The sequence below is a fragment of the Cupressus sempervirens genome, chromosome 11 (assembly GCF_028749045.1).
Source record: "Cupressus sempervirens isolate cs-2001-9-10 chromosome 11, ASM2874904v1, whole genome shotgun sequence".
Lineage (NCBI taxonomy): Eukaryota > Viridiplantae > Streptophyta > Pinopsida > Cupressales > Cupressaceae > Cupressus > Cupressus sempervirens.
Window position 1 is genome coordinate 791,279,369 of NC_143128.1, and position 19,658 is coordinate 791,299,026.

Genomic DNA, 19,658 nt, shown 5'->3' on the forward strand with positions numbered 1-19,658 from the left:
ATCTTATAAATGAATAAATGAAATTATACTATTGAAATATACTAAGTTGCCAGTTCGGGTTTGGTTCCAAGTTCGAAGTTCGAGAACCAGTTTGCAAGTTCGACAAAATTTTGGAAAGGAATTTGGGTTTGTTTGGGTTTGTTAGTACAAAAACATGTAAAAATTATATATATATATATATACATTTTTATGAAGCATGAGTTAAAATTAGAATGTGATCCTTGTTCCATAAGCTATTGTAAAAATAAAATGTACACTTGCTGCGTTATATATAATATTGAAGCAAGTTGTGTACTATGAAGTATAAAACAGATAGCAGAATGTGAAGAAACCTAAGGGTGTTAAGCAATAATAGAGAGTCTTGATATACAAACCTCAACCTTCATCACAATAATAATAGACTCTCATAAAAATGATTTAAAATATCTGTTAATAAATATTTTGTGCATAGTTTAGAACAGGGTGAAACTTGAGAAAATCTGTTTAAAGCATCCAGGTTTTAAAAGCCATTTAAGCTCCGTCAACATCACTATTTGACCAGATTTTAGGCAAGTTATCTTACCTTCAAGTATGTAATATACCTTCCAATTCAAACTGACCTTATTGGCCAAGGACTTGATATAGTTTATAAAGGTAGAGCCTCCAATTACTTAATGGATTCATTACATAATTCCACAAGGGCCATGCAACATATCTCTTGAACTACTCAACAATTATGCTTGCAAAAAAAAGAAGCCATGTGTCACACAGGAATGCAAGCTTAAATTTTGTGGTTGACTTTGCTTATATGTCAGTTGACAGTCCTATTTATAACTAGAAGAGATCACAAATTCAGAAGACAAGATCAATTTTTGGGAATGCTATAAAATGAAACTTCAAACCTTCGGGTGTCATTGGATATGGATTACCGTGAAATGTGTTTATAATACAGTATTTAATATTGAAAAAAATGATAAACTGTTAATTATGACTTAGAAGCTTAGCTACAGGTTTGAACTAGGTTTGAAAATTTCAAGGTGGTTCACCCGAGTTCGAACCCAATTCGAACCAGATCGAACTAAGAGTGCAAAAATCGCACCCTGGTCAAACCAAGTTCGAACCAAACCCAAAATTTGAACCAGTTCGAACTTTTTTGGGTCCAGAGGGGGGGGGGGGGGGGAGGAGGTACCCGTGCAACTTAGGAAATTTATTATAAATATATCATATTTGTTTAAATAATATAAATAACTTATATCATACATATATATTTATTATAACTAAAATATAAGCATATATAAGATTTGTATAAATCTTTCAATATAATAACAAACTAATATAAAAATGTAAATACATTAATTAAGATCAATAGTCGTGATTGTTCTCTTTCATGCATATATTAAGAGAGATAGTATTAACCAAAGGAGATACTCTAGGGTGAATAACCAGAGATAACACACGAGGAATAGGGGGTAAGCAGTGTTAACTCCAGCAAGTCAAAGACAATGGAAATCTGAGTCATGTCGTGTGGAGGAAGACTTATAAGGGAAAATCACGAAGACTTGCTAATCAACACATAAAATATATGTGCAACCTTTACAAGATGGATTGAAAAATCAACGGGCAAGGAGAGATAAGTGACAGAGGAATAGGAAAGAAGAGAAAACAAACAAGAATGTTTCCATAGGTCACAAACTACATCATCTAGAAGACATCACTCCAATCTGAACACATTGCTGAAAAAAGCAGATAGAAACTGCCACGGTGAGCCACGCGTGCCAGGAATTGATTTGAGAAGGAAGTGGAATCTACAGTCATCGAAGCAATTGAAGGAGACTTTTCGCAAGCGGGGGAAGAAAGTGAGTTGGGAGGCATCGTCCATTACATAAGTCAACTATTATCCAGGTCGACCATTACGGGCATCCAACACAATACAAAGCCAACTCACAACATCTGTCGTTGAGGAACAAACAGATCCGAAATGATGGGGGCATATCGAACTAAAGAATATTACTCTTGAATGCACAAGCATCCCCCAACATATAATTGTATTCAGGTAAGGAAGCCATATTCGAATCTACATTTCATCATCTCAGACGACATTATTAGTGAACTTAAGACAAAATCAAAATCCCCTCACCTCAAGCATCATCAATAGTGGGAACAACATCCAATAACACACTCCTTCATTTCAACAGCTAACAGGTTCCTTTTAATAGCAACTATGCAAACAAGTCAAAGCTCTCAACTCTTGTATAATTAAAGTCGAGCATATACATGGGATATTAAGATATATAACTGAGAGATTCTGGCAGACTCAACATAGATTCTGGCAGACTCAACATAGGTTATCAATTAGAAAACACAACACATATACTGGTTATATTTCATACAAAAAAAGGAGAAACATAATTGTCAGGCAAACAAGGAATATACTAGATGTTAAACTCAGATTGGAAAAGACTTCATAAGGAAATAATAAGGAAGAACTCTTTTATTTTCTTCTTGAAACTAAGACAAAGATCCTTGGGTCTCTGAAGGGCTTCGATAATTCCAACTTTGTAGTGCGGGACTAGAGCAAGGTAGAGGTTAACAAACTCTGAAGGTTTATAAGCTAGGGGACTGGAAAAATTAAATAGACAGACAAGGGACATTACATCTATCATGAGTTTTGTTGTGAATTGCCAAGCAATATCATACGTACAGAGAGATAAGTATTTCATAATGTTCTTATGTAGCCATTTAATAATACAATCTTGATATGAAAATCATGTATGCTTCTAGCATTGGTTTTTTCACAACGAGATAAGTTCTACAAACTGTTTGTAATCTCTCTTTGATATGCTTTCAATAAGGAACTCATTTACGGGAAAAGAACTTGATGCTTGCAGTCATGGGAATGAGTTAATGACTGAAAACATTTCTTCGAAGAGGAGGAAATAACATTCAGAGGGTATCTGAGACATCTGTCAAAGGTAAACGTGGAAGTCAAAAGGTTGATGCATGTACTTGGAGCTTCAGAAGGAAGCCACATTAGCATGAATGTCTGGTGTAGCCAAACTTGGGGACAAGTCCACAATTTATTAAGCTCACTCATGTTACTATGGAATTAGAAAAGGACATTTGTGTACGAGAAGATGCTCTTGTGAACAATGTTGTGATTATTAAACTAGTAAATCATGTGCCTGAGGGTGAGTCTCTTAGAAAAATATATTTTCATGATTGGAGTATATGAACAGGACATGCCTCCGTGACAGAGGGAGCAACTAAGGATCTATATTTGTAGACATCCTGATATTCATTCAAACCATGACAAGATGGTTTCTCTAAACTTTCGTGTGAGGTACATCATCATTGAAAAATAGACGACCAACATTCTCGCCAAGCCTCATGCTAGAGAGCAGTTCTATGTACTTATGGGACAAGCTTGATACATTGGAGCAAAGAAACGTGAATCGGAATCGGATCGGAATCGGCAAGGCCGAATCGAATCGTGAATCGGCAATGAATCGGCAATGAATCGGCAAATTTGAAAAAACCCTTTAAATTTAAAGATTTTAACAATTTAAAACTTATTTCATGCACCCTTTATTGAATATAACTTAAGCACACTATAACATCATCAAATAGAAGTTAAAACTTAACATACATAAACATGAAACATAAAATCCATCACATACGTAACTATGTTATCTAAGATTCTAAAATGTAAATTGTAGGCTAGCTGAAGTAAATAGAAATCAAATGATCATAATGATTTCAATCATAGAATGTATGTAAGATGATCCATAAGACATCAAATCATAAATTTATGTAAGAATCTAAGATGAAGATCCATGAAAGTTTGAAACTTTGAAACATATGTCTATCAATGATTAAGTATCAATATCTGTAAACAAAATATAAAAACAAGGCTCCAGCTCAAGCCTCAGGCTCATAGTCATCATCATCCTCAACATCATCCTCAAGCTCGGCTACAGCCTCAGCCTCAGCCTCTGAGTATCCAGTCTGCCTAGTAGCAAGGCGTCTAATGTAGGTCCTAGAGGACTGTCGAGCCATATCTCCCGCATATAAGATGGGCTCACGAATGTCGCTAGGGCCTGTGTCTGTGCGTGCACGTGTGCGTCTACCAATGCCTGAAGAACGTGCTCTAGCTGCCTCAGCCTCTATATCCACCTGGTCAATCCACACACGGTCTTCCTCAGTGAAGACTGGATCTACAACCTCTGTGAGCCACTCTGATTCTAGATCAATCTCCTCCAGAATGATCGGAGAGGAGTCAGTGCCCAAAATCTGTCTGATCCTAAGACGGAGGTTGTAATGAACGAAGACAAGATCATTCAACCTCTGCACTGTCAACCTGTTTCTCCTCTTCGAGTGGATGTGCTCGAACATGGACCAACTGCGCTCACATCCAGAAGCGCTACTTGGCTGACTCAGAATACGAATGGCAATTTTTTGAAGTTTTGGGGTTGTGGCCCCAAACATTTGCCACCATCTATCTGAAATAAGGGAAAATAAAAATAATTAGTCTCATTTACAAATTACAAATTACAAGTTAACTCTAAAATTACATAATCAACTTTAAGTTTAGAATCTAGATTCATGAACATTGAATATATTATTTAATTTTTACCTGGCTATATTGTTTCCCGAGCATCTATGGCTACCCTGCTAGAGAAAAGTGGCCCTTCTTTATTATTGAACTTATCAAGCTCAATAATTGCAGCACTGCTATCCTCATCAGTACTCAACCTCTGGATCACTGTATATAATCCGGTGAGAACCTCCTCATCCGCCTTGAAGTCAGGATGGAAACGAAATGCCGAATTCAAAAAGTAAGCTGCTGCATGGATGGGTCTGTGGAGCTGATTCTGCCATCTCCTATCAATGATGTCCCAAATAGGGGCATACTTCTCCTGCACTCCTGCATACTGAGCTCTAATGGCCTCCTTGGCCCTATCCATGCCCTCATATATGTAGCCCATAGAGGGCTTCTCCCCATCAGCAGTTCGTAGGAGAGATACAAGAGGCTCAGTGGCCTACATATAAAGTAAAACAAAAATTTGAGTCAAAACTTAAACATAGAATAATTCAATAATATAAGGTAAAACTAAATCATTAAACAATTAGCATAGTAAACTGTAAAATATTAAATGTTAAATTGCAATAAAATTACCTTAAGTATTTCTCTAGCAGGTTTCCAAAAACCATCATCATCAAATATGCAATCCACCACATCTATCCCTGCAGTGGTCGTAGCATAGGAAGATGAAATCCACTCCCACCCAACAAACATGTTCCTCAAATCATCCCTTGATGTCAACAAGGACTGCAAGGTGATGAAATTCGAGGCAAACCTCGTGATCCCTGGACGAGCTAACTCTTTGTCTCCTGTGTACTTCCTCATTGTGCTAAGGACAAATGAATGATTATAAATAAACTTACATATGTTTTTTGCCCTTTCCACACATGACTTGACCCACTCAAGTTTGCCAATTTCCTCCAACATGAGGTCAAGGCAGTGTGCTACACAAGGGGACCAAAATATGGTGGGGTGCCTCTCCATCAAAAGTTTGCCTACAACAATTTTAAGATAATTAGAAATTCAAATTTCAAACATGTTAGAACTTAGAACTTAGGAAACTTAGAAATTCTAAGTTAGAATTAGAAAAAGTTCAAAATTCAAATAAATTTATTTTCAAAACTTAAAAAGTTAAAAGTTTACCTGCAGCAACATAACTTGTTGCATTATCCGTCACCACTTGCACCACATGTTGTTCCCCCACCTCTGCTATAACTTCCTCAATAACCTCACATAAGTATGTGGCGTTTTTTACATGAGCAGAAGCATCAATGGATTTGAGGAACATGGTATATCCTACAAGTAACAAAACAACGAATTATAATTACTATTAGCAATCAACAAATCAAAATTTGAAATAGTCAATCACGATTCAAATCTATGTATGTAGGAAAGTAGAATGATCAATCACCTCCACAGGATACAAGAAAATTGAGTAGTGTTCTTCCCCTCCTATCTGTCCAACCATCAGTCATGATGGTGCAACCCTTTTCGATCCACTCCTTTCGGTTGTCCTCAAGCTCATGCCTCATATCCTCAACCATTTCCTCCAGGAGGTATCCACTCAACTCAGCCTCAGTTGGGGCTTTAAACCCCGGACCACAAATGGCAACTGCATCTATCATGTTCTGCCAATAAGGAGTCCTGTCACAAATAGATAATGATATTGATTAGAAATTTAGATGTCAAAAACTAAAATCATAAAACAAGTAGATATAATTAAAGTTTTACTTTTACTTTTAACTTTAACTTTGAAGATAACAAAGAAAAAAGAATCAATTACCTGGCTGCAATAAATGGAATGTTGCAAAAGTACCAGAATTTGCAAATCTCTTTTCTGGCAGCATCATGAATCTCCTTGTTCAAACCCATGCCCTCAAGCGTGGGTTGGGAGCCAGGAGTAGTGCGGGGCACAAAGTAACTATCCATTCTGCTTTTCCGCACTCTAGGCCGCAATAGGTTGGTGTTGGACTCTGTCTCAGTATGAGACCGACTACCACTAACACTCACATGAGCACTAGCACTAGGATGAAAAGGAGGCCTAGAAGAACCCTCCCCAACACAACCTACGGATGCGGAAGCTGATGCAGATGCACTTGCAGATGTAGATGCGGTTGCGGATGTGGGAGCACGGGAGCCAATACCTCTTAACCCTTCAAGTTGCATTTTCTTAGTCAACTTGTCTTGTTCAATTTTTTCTAATGCCACTAAACAAGAGCGTTTTGCCTCAGCGGTTTGTTGAGTGCAAACTGTGACATCATGGCCAGGTATGCCAGCAATGTGGTATTTCAATCTATAGATACCTCCCGAATTTATTTTTTCTTTGCAAAATATACATTTTGTTTGATATTTGGTTCTCCCAGGAAACTCTTCATTATATTTCCAGCATTCATCTTTTTTACCCATTGTGGAAATTGGAAAATGAAAGCAAAGGGCTGCTGCAATAAAAAAATTCATGTAAAAAATCAAAGTTTGCAACTAATAAACAAAAACTACAAAACAACAAACCCTAGTTTGCAATTTAGTAAAACTAAAAATAAAAAACATTCAAGATTTGCAAATGAACACTAAAAAAATTTAACAAAAAATGCATACTACACTAACATGCAAAAAAAAAACCAACACTTACCTCTTGCAAATGAGTTGAGGAGTGTTGATATTGACTCCTTAATGCTCCCAATGCAATTTATGGCCTCCCCAAATGGACTTCTGATCTCTTTGGTGCTCTTCCTTCTTGCCGGTTGGAAACCTATGGATTCTCTTTTCTCTTCTTCTCTCTCACTCTTCCTCTCTTCTACTCATACTAAGCAAATAGAAGGCTCTTTAGGGTTATAACAAAGAGGAAAGTCAACTTAGAAAGCAAATAAAACATGTGTTTTTTTTAAAAAATTGAACTTTCTATCCTTGCTGCCGCGGCCGATTTCTGGAGATTCACGATGGCGATTTTGGCGATTTTTGCCATGAATCGCCGATTCAGGCGATTCACACGAAAAAATCGCCACCAGCGATTTCCGATTCCAAAAAAATCGGGAGCCATGAATCTTATCGCGATTTCGGCGATTTCGGCGATTTCATGGCGATTTTTGGAACTATGCATTGGAGAATGAAGCCTTGATTGAAAAGGAACTTCAGCATCAGTGATCTTTGATATGGTTCATGGTAGATGCCATGTGTGTGACGCCATGATAACACCACGTGACAAAATCCGTGGTGACTCCGTTTAATATCTTTTATTGTCAAGTGTGTAACTCCATGACTTTATGGCCCACCCTATGTACCTTATTGAAAGGTGATGATCTTTCAAATAATATACACTTGTATCTAACATTGTAAGGTAACAACTTTACAATGGTTAGGTCTCTATCATGATGAGTATCATGTGACTTGATATTCGTGGACATGTTATGATAGTGAAGTATCTATTGGACATTTTGATAGATATCATGAGACTTGATATGAGTTGTAGATCATTATGTTCTTTATGAGATAATCATGGAAGATATTATGTGATGTAATCTTCGTGGATATGTCGTGACATTTTATGTTAGATATTATGAGACTTGATGTCAGTGCACATACCATAACCTAGATATATATAAGAAGAATTTCATATGACTTGACTTTCTTGAGCATATTATATCCTCCGATATCACAAGTTAGGTGATATCTCTTTGAGAATAGATGAGCTTATTGTGATGTATACTTGGTTAGATTATTTATCTGCTCTAGCTATGAGGGAGTGTTCATGAATAGTTTCATTCAAATAAATTTAATGATATAACTTGATCTGCTAAATATACATGAATACATATACTATAATTCTTTTGTTTATCTTAATACATTTACACATATATTTCAGATTATTAAATATTCATCCCTTACACCTGTCATCTTATTTCCAAGTATATTAATGATCTATTATTACAGATTTAGCATTGATCATTTCATGCTCACCTTATTCAACGATCCGGTAATGATCACATGATCAGGTTCTGTTTACCGCATAGGTTAATTAAGAAATGCACACAGACAATGAACAATAGAACTCCTTAGATTATTCGCATATGCCAACAGATTACATAACTGGAGATAAGATGATTTACAATGTACCCAGACAGGATATAAATACTATCCGCCGAACCTACCCGAAGAAGTCCGTCGGCCACATAATATGTCCGCTACAAACTTTTACCGACAACGTCGGCTACAAAGTACAAAATCACCGACAACAACCAAGTCGGCTGACAGGTTCTGTTCAAGCATATCATAAGATTTTATTATGATTATCATCTTGCAGATCTACGACCATTATAGAGTTTGTTTGAGCAAACAATTAATAACCCCAATTGGTAATCACGGTATTTTTGCTATACTAATCATTGCTAATGAATGGTCGTATGTTGTGTGGACATGTCTCTTTGAGGAGACAAATCCACCCAACATATGCCCCCTTATCATTTCATTTTAATAACTAAACCTGATCAGGCAAAAGAATATAGAAATCAACAACTGTTCTACCCCTTCTAGAGTTTGATGATCTGAACTGTGTGATCAGTATTTATAAATATTGAATTATATTCACATTGAATTGACATATATAGAGGCCACTGTATTCTGATCATAATCTGCAACCAAGAAAACTTACAGTAGTAATCATAGCATTCTGACATATAAAAGATATCAAGCGCATCAATCTGATATAAATTTAATGGCGTTATCAGTGGCCACCCCGAAGAAAAAGGTATCATCTGCATATTGAGAATGTGTTTGTGCCTTTGTATCCCGAGCTATGCAAACTCCTTTCCATTCAATCTAAATCTGGATATTGATTTACTCAGCGCTTCCGCCAACAAAATGAAAAGAAGAGGCAACACTGGGTCCCCTTGTCGGATGCCTTGGGATGTTTCAAAGAAGTCCTGAGGGCTGCCATTCACCAATATTGAGGCCTGGTAGCCCAATATCATGCCACTTATCCATTTGATCCATCCGTCACCAAAGCCAAACTTCTTCATTACTTCTGGCAAAAATTCTATGTCCACCCCGTCATATGCTTTTCTGATGTCCAGCTTGAGCATCATATGCCCTGCCCTACTTGCACAAGCAGAGTGAATGGCTTCGTGAGCCACAATGATCCAATCTACAATGTTTCGGTTGGGTGTGAAACCACTCTGCTCTAGGGAAATTAGTTTGTGTAGAATGGTTTTTAATCTATTTGCTGTAACTTTTGTAATGATCTTGTAAATCGCATTGCAAAGCAAGACCAGACAGAAATGATTAAAGGAAGAAGGTTTCTCCCACTTCAGAATCAGGGTTACAAAAGTGTTGTTGAAATCCTTGAAAATGAAACCACACTTCCTTGACTCTTCCACAACAGCCAAGAGATGTCTTCAGTAAATCTGAAAACTTCTGGGTGGGGGTGGGGAGAATCAGTATAATAACAATTTTGCCAATTTAAAATTTTTAAAGTTTAATCCAAACAATAACTTCAAATACTCAAATAAATAGTTATGCACATGAACACAATAATTTTTTTGGAAACCCAATGTGGGAGAAAACCACAGAAATAAATGCTTTTACTTAAACTTGATCTTTTACAATCATTTGTAGGCTCCAACCAACTAAAGGCTACAACGCCTATGTTTATGAGCACCAACTCACTGGAAGCTCCAACTCCTACACTTCGCAAGCACCCTTTGCTTGTCTTCGAGAGGACCAACCCATTGCACACAAACTGTTCTTCCACCTTGATACTGTTGCTTACTCAACTGATGATGGATACTTTTAGCACGTATCCTTACACTATTTAGCTTTGCACACTTTGCAATATTCTTTACTTCAATTCTGCCGTAAATCTTCTCACAAGATGATTATGATAATTTATAATTTCTCCACAAGTCTGAAATAATCTTCAAGATTTAAATTGTTGTATAATGCAATTGCCCTTTATGAAATGCATATCCATTTTCATACTTCTTTTTACAAATATAAAATTCTAATTTAAATATATCAGATTTATATGATATACTTGTATATCCCTTCACTTATACTCTACTCAATATCATTATTCTATATCCTTTATGCCTTCTGTTCTTACTACTCTTCTGCACACAAATGCTCTTGTTTTTATTTCATGCTTTTTCTCCTCTTGACACACTTTGTCCATTATTCCCCTTTTTTATTTATATCATCTTTTTTCAAAGAAACATTATGTCTCTTGGTGAAGAGACATCTCTTATTAACTGTAAACTTTTCATTTAATTTATTTATTTTTATTAATCTTATGTGGTGACTTTAGCAATTGCTTTAGTGAACTGTTTAACTTAAAAATGACTATGATTAAGTAATTTAATTAATAGCCGCTGTCTATATGTTTTTTACATTTACCATAAAACTCTAAACCTGGTTACTTTTGATACACCACCCATTTGTATTGATGCTGCTACCTTCATTCAATTTCATGTCTTCCATCTCTGTCTTCGCCAGAGATTGTTTCTTTTATCACTACCGGTTTACATTGATAATTGCTGCATATTTATTATCATTGTAATTTAGTGATTCCAGAATACACGTCATTCACCAGCGACACTTCGACATAGACTTCAACATTTACATGAATTTCAGCAATACCTTAGCTTCAATATACTTGTACTCTAATTTAACATATTACTTTGTTTTCCATGTTGCCAAAATGGTAATCATAAAAATCCAGAACCAATCATTTTGCTGTGCTAGCATTTTCTGGTATGCCTTTTGTCTTTTACTGTTGCCATGTTTCATGACTTGAATTCCTCGCAGTGAATTCCCAAATACTTGCTAAGATTTATTTTTTGTTATCATTGTACACACGTTCAAACTCTCAGGAGGACCCTATATGCATATCTCACCATGCATTGTCTTAGATCAAGGTATTTGGATATTCTTCCAGTATAAGTGATTTTATCTTTATCACAACAGCATAAGGAATTGACTATAAACAGGGAATTAACTATTATACTCAATATCTCCATCAATTTTGTGCAATATATATAAATATTAAAATCCTTGTTCTTTGCCATTGACTTATCGAGCCTTCAAAACTATTATAGCTGCTGCCAGTATTTGTGTCCTCTGCGGCATATACCATTTTCATTGATGTGTCTTCTGTTTTATGGAAACTTGGAATCGATGTCGTTCTCCATATCATTGAATCATACTTTCTCAAACATAGTCTCTAATTTAATATCATTTCTCCCATCACAACAAATTAATGGCCTTTAATTGCTGCATACGACATTTCACCTTCTTGTCTTTCAAACTGTTCAATGTCATCATTGCACTTATATTGCTGTTGCTGTTTGATTCATTCTTGAGATGTTTTCTAGAATCGCTGGCCGCATCTCTTTATCACTGCTGTAGCTTGCAACCTCTTTTGTCTTTCCATGTTATTAAACACAACCAATATCGATATCTATATAAATTTTTCAATACTTCTCTTAATTCAATTAACGCTGTTGTTGAATACGTCTTCATGATGTATTAGTGTATTTAATGCTTCTTTGGACTCGATGCCTTCATTTCTTATTGATAAAGTGAAATGCAAACATTTACAAACTGCCACCACTGTATATGAACTATGGTTTCTTTATTTCTTCAAAGGAAGCACCTCTTTTAATATTAAACTCCATTTGTCATTTTCTAACTAGTCTTTTATATATATATATATGAGACCAGAGACCATATTGCTGCTTCATGCTAAATATATCACTCTTTTACACACACACACACACACACAAATATACACATAATACATATACATATATATGAGTGAATATCGATGCCTGTATAAATTTTTCGCCCCTTTTGTCAATTCAATATACGTTGTTGTTGAATATTAATGTATGTATTACTTATTTGGACTTGAGGCCTTCATTTGTTATTAATAAAATGAACTGCCACCACGGTATATGAACTATGATTTCTTTATTTCTTCAAAGGAAGCACCTCTTTTTATATTAAACTCCATTTCTCACTTTCCAACTAGTCTCCTATATCTATCTATCTATCTATCTATATATATATGACTCAGACTATATTGTATAAGACCAAGACTATATTGCTGCTTCATGCTAAATATTCCCTCACATAAATATATCACTCTTATGTACATGTACATCTGTGTGTGTGTGTGTGTGTGTAAGTATGTATGTATGTATTTCAATTGTCTTCTTCTGGTCTTGATAAGACTATAACTCAGTCATTAATCGTAAATGATATTCTTAGTGCTATTGACATCAATAACAATTATTTTCATCAACTGACTCCATCAGCATCCGATTATCCTCTACTGTCACCAAACCTGGAATAACCTCTAAACATTCTTCCTATGCATGATGTCTATCTATTGAATCTGAGCTAAAAAGACTAGAAAAGAAACTAATTGCCTCCTAGTTAATAATCTCAGGATCCTCTGTAACCGACCCATACCTACAAGTGATCGAAAGGATCCTATTGATGCTCCTACAAGATTTAACCAGGCAGTGGAAGAATTTTGTATCCCAATCTCCTTCTCTTAGCCATGTTTCGCGCGATTTCAGCTTCTAGTAAAAAATTTCTCTTTGTAAAATTTCACCATACTGAATCAGGAGATGATTACTTGTTATGGTAATTTTGATTTTATTAAATGATGGGAAATATGCTAATACCATGGTAAATTTCTTTTGCAAAAACATGACGAAGGGGGGAAAGCATTTCCAGAGAAAGAATTGGGCATGAGGGCCCCATCTACCATTAAGTTAACAGGTATGAGTCCTAAACCGCCATGGTCAAGAGAAAAGTGGACTAGGCAAGCCAGGGTATACCAAGAGATCACCATGAGCTAACTGGGTCAACACATTTAATAAAATAAAACTATTTACTGAACATAAATCAAAGCTAAGAATAATTGCTACCTTTTAGAATTGGTATGACACACATGTTCAAGTATAATGGTACCCACAACACTTACATAGATCCGTACATGGACATACAAGTATATGTATGTATGCGTTTATTCAAATATGACGTACATGAACATATACATAAACTTAAAACACAACGTATTAACAAAATATGTATATTTAGAATAAAATACGTATATATATATATATATATATGAATATGTGTACATACATATACGAATATATGTAACTATAATAAGCACCATTATAATAAAACATGAAGAATAAAAAATAATTATTCCATCTTATGACAATATTTAATTGTTCCATCGACCTTATTATATTTCCAGTGGCCTATATTGTTATTGCTTCCATCAGCGATTTGTCATTATTGACCTTTGAAATTGAGACTATTGAATATTAAGCCAAGAATGTAACTCATATTTTTCCCACCTTTCCTCTATCTTGCTCATAACTGCATTCGAGAGAGCACATGTAAGAATCAAGCATGCATTTTGAAAATCAAAAGCCTTTCTCTATATCAATGATTTTCTTTCATATCAGTGAGCACTTCCATACCTACGTTTTGGTATTCATATTGTCATTGTTTCATATCTGTGATTTCATTCATATTGCCATTGTTACATATCTATGAAAGGCATCCATACTGTGGATGATTCTCATCTGCGCTTGCCTCTATATCGGGATTATTTTCTCCTACCTGTGATTTGCTTATTGATGAATGTTTCCAAACCTGTGATTGCTTCCATATTGCTAGAGGCCTGATTTTCTATAGTCAAGGGGTCATACTAGACATTACAAGTTCCTTCCAGAAGTCAAGGGTGACCATACCTTTGTTTGCGAAACAGGTCATGTATTCTTTCTGCACATCTCTTTTCATTAATTATGATTATAGACTCTGAGATAAAGCACGTGGCATAGATGGATTTTAATATTATTAGCAGAGCTACACGGACTAAAGTCTGAAATAAGAAATTATGACTGAATAGCTGATTTCCCAAGTACACAAAAGCAATCTGATTCAGTTGTACTGAGATTTCTTTTCAGAATTTACATTAAGAGGAAGATTACAGTTCTGTGCAATTCTTATACAGGGACATAATTCACATGTCTCTGAGACAAGGAGAGGCACCCTTAGAGTGTTAAAGATAAATTATGAAATACCGATGAACCCTTCCTTTATACATTTGTTATAAGCCCAAGTTGGGCAGAGATAAACTTGTCTATAGTATTCAAAGTTTAATGGACAGCCAAAATGAGATTCATCAAGGATGACCAGCAAGATTGAGATGAAGAGTGTAGGCTGATAACAAATGATTATGTGAATATAACCTACAAGACAAAAAGTGGATAATCAATACTAAAATAAACAAGAAATGGATATAAGTAAATAAACCAAACCAAGCCAATTCATGGTGGTCTAAGGGTATAATTTTTGTTGTCAAGCAATGCGTGATCAAGCACAGTGTCCATGTAAATCCCTCGCCAAGGTAGGTTTAGTGGCTCATGATGTTGTTATGATCACTAGAGTTTAGGATAGCTTGCAGTCGAATGAATAGGTTGATGGAAGGCATTTGTAGCCTAACTGGCTGTGAGTTGACACTCTAACACCAAGATGCTTAGTGGCAGGACAGGGGTGTCTGAAGCCTAATCTCGTGTAGAGAAGGCCTTTCTCAATAGAGATTATATTGGGATACTTAGGGTCTGCAGTTGGGAGGTTAAGCTGTTAGCATGAATGCTGATGGTATTCCTTTGGGGGAGTATCCTAAGCATTGGAGAGATTGTTTATGATTGACATGTTGCATTCATGATCATGTTTGTCATTGATGTCAACATAGTATAGTTTTTGTGGAGACTAACAAAGTTGCGGACAAAGAATGAGGTCATATGTACAATGTTGATGATCGGGTCAAGCATAGTTACGGACGTGTTCGACATTGTGTCCTTATGACGTGGTTAATTGCGCATCAAAAAAGTCGACAATATGCAGAAGATATGGTTGATTTATAGAGAACAATTTGCAGATAGAGTACCTAAGAAGCAGTTTCTGATGTTTGGATAGTATCTCCTAACAAAGATAGAATCATGTTATGCAAGGTTAGATAGTGACAGTAGACAGCCCAAAGATGGCATCAGCAAGTGCGCAAGGTTTAAACTCGCACATATGAAAAGTTGTAAAGGCTGTGAGCTGATAGTGTTGTGTAATTGTAAAATAATTAATTATCTTAATAAGGTCCTATTATAATTAATTGGGAAAGCCTCAACGCTGACTCAAGGAATTGTTTTGAGGACATGGTATAAAGGAAGGTTATTTTCCTTTTGGTAAAAGTGTGACTATAAGATACATGTAGTATGAAGTGTGATTATGCGAACAAGAGCAGAGTGTTTGATAAATGCAAGTAAGAAATCCAAGGGATTATTGGATGCGAAGTTGGTGATCTGGTATTGAGATCAAAAGAGGAAGTCCGGTTGACAAGACAGAGAAAGTTCAAGTACAGTTTATTCTATTATTCTACAAGGAATAATACAAAGATCAATTGGACAGTGAGTTCAATGATCTTACCCCTAAAGCTATTTGGATAGTGGATCCATCTGCCTTCTACAACTCCTAACAGGGATTCAAAGTCTCCTAACAGAGACCGATATGTACTGAATGTATTTCATTGGCTCCTAACAGAGTCCATCCTTTAACAAAGAACATTTATATTAATACATCCTTTAACAAGGAACATTTATATTAGTACATTATATTGTTCACATGCTTAAAGGTTGATTAGGTTGATAAGTGTTTGAATAGTTGGATAACTGATTCAACCCACCCCCCCCCCCCCCACAATTTACATCAGTGGACTTTACTTTCTAACATAAGCCTCTAACAATGCTTATCCTTTCCACTTGATTTCAAGACTTGCTTGTTGTCGGTAAAATGTATAGTGTAGCCGACGGGTAGAGTAGTATCCAAACAGGCGTGTGACGCTTGAGTCACCCCTTCGGAAAGGTATATGTACATGTCCAAGGTGGACTTCATAATCATGGTAATCATTGTGACCATTGTAGTCATTGTATTTGGATTGTAATCAGCAAGTGCATATATGAATAAAGTATCTATTCTGCGTTGAATCGTGTTACACATGTGTTAAGCTTTTAACCTATACGGTAAACATTTGGCGTTTTTGCCAAACGAACCTAGAACGAAGGAATGATATGAAGATTAATGCCGAATTTGCTTAACAAGGATAGGAACAAGGTGAAAGATAAGGATGAACTACGTACAGCATAGGAAGTTTTAGTTCTAGCACAGCAAGCAGAGCACAGCCAGAGGCTTCAGCAGATTGCCGAAGGGCACCGAAGAGGCACAGACGGAGGGAGTGCACTCACCTAGTAGGCTGAGGAGTGCCGAGGAATTGCTGGAGGAGACCCGACAATGCTTAAATTTGGTGGAGGAAACAAGGGAAGAGTTCTTTAACCTGTATACATCGAGGGGAAAGTGTCCGAACAGAAGGGAAGCAACTCACACGGCTCAGAGTGCCGAGGGAGCACGAGCGTGGAGTGATCTCTTCATTCCTGATACACCAAACGAACGGATGCAGGTGGAGAATAGAACATCACTTGAAGACTTTTCACCAGACAACGTGGTTGTTGGAAACAAGACTGTTATACATAACAATGTAGGAGACCAAAACAACGCGGGAGACCATAATAGTGCAGGAGTCCACAACAGCACAGGAGTCTAGAACAGCGCAGGAGCTCAAAACAGCGCGAGTACACAAGTACCTCAGAATCAAAGGAAAGTAACGATGGCAAGTCCTAAAGAAAAGTTGCCAAAGTTTCATGGTGATGGTTCAGCAGACCCTATCTGACATTGTAAAACGTGTGAAACCATATGGATGGCGAATGATGTGACGGATGAGGATGACTGAGTGAGACAATTTCCAGCAACCCTGCGAGGTGTGACGATACATTGGTTTTTCGACACCAGTACTCAGAAACTCAATACATGGGAGAATGTTAAAAAAGAATTTATAGCAAAATTCAGATTGCTCCGAGATGATAATGAAATAGTGGCAGAGATATATAGTACTAAACAAGGAAAGAATGAAACAGTCTGGACACAATTGAAAGAACTGATTGGAAAGATGGAGAGTCAACCAGCAGATGGTTTAAAAAAACGGTGGTTTGTGGAGGGGCTACGGCCAGCTCTTAAAAAGAAGATGAAGATTATACCACTATCATCGTACACTGACACGTATACTCGTGCCATGGATTTGGAAAGTGAACAAAAGACGAGTAAGAAGAAAAAGCATAAATCCTTTGATTCGAATGATTCATCCTCGAAAAGTAGCAGTAGCGATGAGGAATCGAACAAGAAGGTGAAAGCACTACAAAAAGACATGCTTCGGATGATGAAAGATTTCAAGAATTTAAAAAAGAATCCGAACACCGTAAAGGGAGAACTGTGGTGCACAGATTGTAAGGAGGATGGCCATATGAAGGGTTCATGCCTAAAGAAGCAGTTTTGTGACATATGCCAGGTAGCAGGACATTCACTAAAGGAGTGTTCGTTTAACTTGAAAGAAAAAGGACACCAATAGGTATTATTAACGCAGGAAGCATCTAACAACAGCAATAACACGAGCAATGATGCAACTTCGGGTGGATATCAAAATAATAATAGACGCGGAAGGGGTGGAAACAATAATAACAACAGAGGCCAAAGTAGAATACAGTATGATACGAGCAAACAATCGATGATACAGTGTCAAGCATACAATCTTTGGGGTCACTTCGCTAGGGACTGTCCTATGAAGGAGACGCCACAGCTACTATGTAGATGGTGTGGTCCAGGGGACCATGAAGATTCAAAATGTCCAAAGCAAGGTGTAAATCTATTAAGTATTGAAACGTGTAATGAGAAGCTATTGGCGATCACATGGGAACAGGCGAGGAAAGCAAAATATCTAAATGCGGAAGAAGAAAAGGAGAGGTTACAAAAGACCCGAACAGAGATAGAAAAGTAGAGTTACAAATGGACACTACCGAAACATCAAAAAGAAACTTGGCAGAATAAAGCATGGTGAAACAGATAATGCAAGCGGAAGTGAAAATTAAACTGAATGACCTCCTTCTCACAATGCCACAGTTGCCTACGGCTATTATAAATATAACGTCGTCCCCGAGGTTGACAGAGGAAGCAAAGGATAGTAAGGAAACAACGGCGGCAGCAACAGACCCGATGTTGTTGGCACTTACAACAGTTAAACACCCCGCAGTGGTGGAGATGGGCATTCTAGGTACTATGCTGATGGATACAATAGTAGATGGAGGATCGGGGGTGAACGTGTTGCCAGAAGATATTTGGAAAAAACTTGGACAACCAACACTATGGCCGCCTACTTTCCAGTTACTTACAGCAGATCAGCATGGGATAAAGCCGTTGGGAAGTCTGATGGCACAGCCTTACTAGATTTTTTGGTCATCCCATTGAAGAGAAGAGGGTACAACACCATCCTGGGACAAGGGTGGCTGGTGCAAGCTAAGGTAAAGCATGATTGGAAAAGGAACACCCTATCCATGGAAAAAGGAGGCAAGAGATTCACAATTGATTTGCATACACAAATGGTAGGAGAAGAAGCAGCGTTGTCGGACTCAGAAGGCGAAGGAGAGAGTGACGACGAAAGGAAAAAAAGGATGGAACCAAATGAAGAAGGGGTGTTGAGATTAGGAAAGTCAACTGATGATGACCTAGATTCAGTAAACGGACTGCTACACTAGCAAATGGAAGATTATGAGGTCTTTTCGAGCTGCAATGTCTTGAGCGTCGAAGCAGGCAATGAGTTCCCGAAGGAGTATAGTGAACTGAAGGAGGGAGAAGCACAAGTGGATGAAACACCGGCCCATACATTCAGTAAAGATAAACCGATGAAGTATGAGGAGCCGACGATGAAAACAATGAACTTAGGTGATGAGGAAAATCCAAAGAACATTCTTGTAGGAGATGATTGGAACCCAGTGTTGAAGGCAACAGCATTCAAAATATTCATGGTGTACAAAGATGTTTTTGCTTGGATGTATAAGGACTTAAAAGGAGTACCACCAGAGCTATGTGTCCATCGGATACCATTAATCGAAGGTGCGGTACCTGTGCAGAAGCGGCTGTACCG

At 37.0% G+C, this 19,658-nt stretch overlaps 2 protein-coding genes across 2 annotated transcripts in view; both read right to left on the minus strand.

The window, feature by feature from the left end:
• Positions 1 to 19,658, minus strand: part of LOC149531973 (protein RAE1-like) — a 260,333-nt gene that overhangs the window by 39,770 nt on the left and 200,905 nt on the right. The gene's annotated exons all lie outside the window — the stretch shown is intronic.
• LOC149531974 (uncharacterized) lies at positions 4,342 to 7,612 on the minus strand. Its single transcript, XM_089811051.1, has 6 exons — positions 6,345 to 7,612; positions 5,973 to 6,205; positions 5,705 to 5,857; positions 5,156 to 5,556; positions 4,613 to 5,018; positions 4,342 to 4,478 (listed from the first exon to the last, which is right to left on the minus strand). The coding sequence occupies exons 1-5, from the start codon at positions 7,016 to 7,018 to the stop codon at positions 4,617 to 4,619; spliced, it is 1,863 nt and encodes a 620-aa protein (XP_089667177.1). The 5' UTR covers positions 7,019 to 7,612; the 3' UTR covers positions 4,342 to 4,478; positions 4,613 to 4,616.

What these genes read in the sequence shown, in the direction of transcription:
- LOC149531974 (XM_089811051.1), bottom strand. Translation starts at nt 7,018, where the DNA reads ATGAATTTTTTTATTGCAGCAGCCCTTTGCTTTCATTTTCCAATTTCC. An exon ending in TTTTCTTGTATCCTGTGGAG is followed by an intron (nt 5,858 to 5,972) that starts GTGATTGATCAT and finishes TGTTACTTGTAG; the next exon opens with GATATACCATGTTCCTCAAA. An exon ending in AACAAGTTATGTTGCTGCAG is followed by an intron (nt 5,557 to 5,704) that starts GTAAACTTTTAA and finishes AAATTGTTGTAG; the next exon opens with GCAAACTTTTGATGGAGAGG.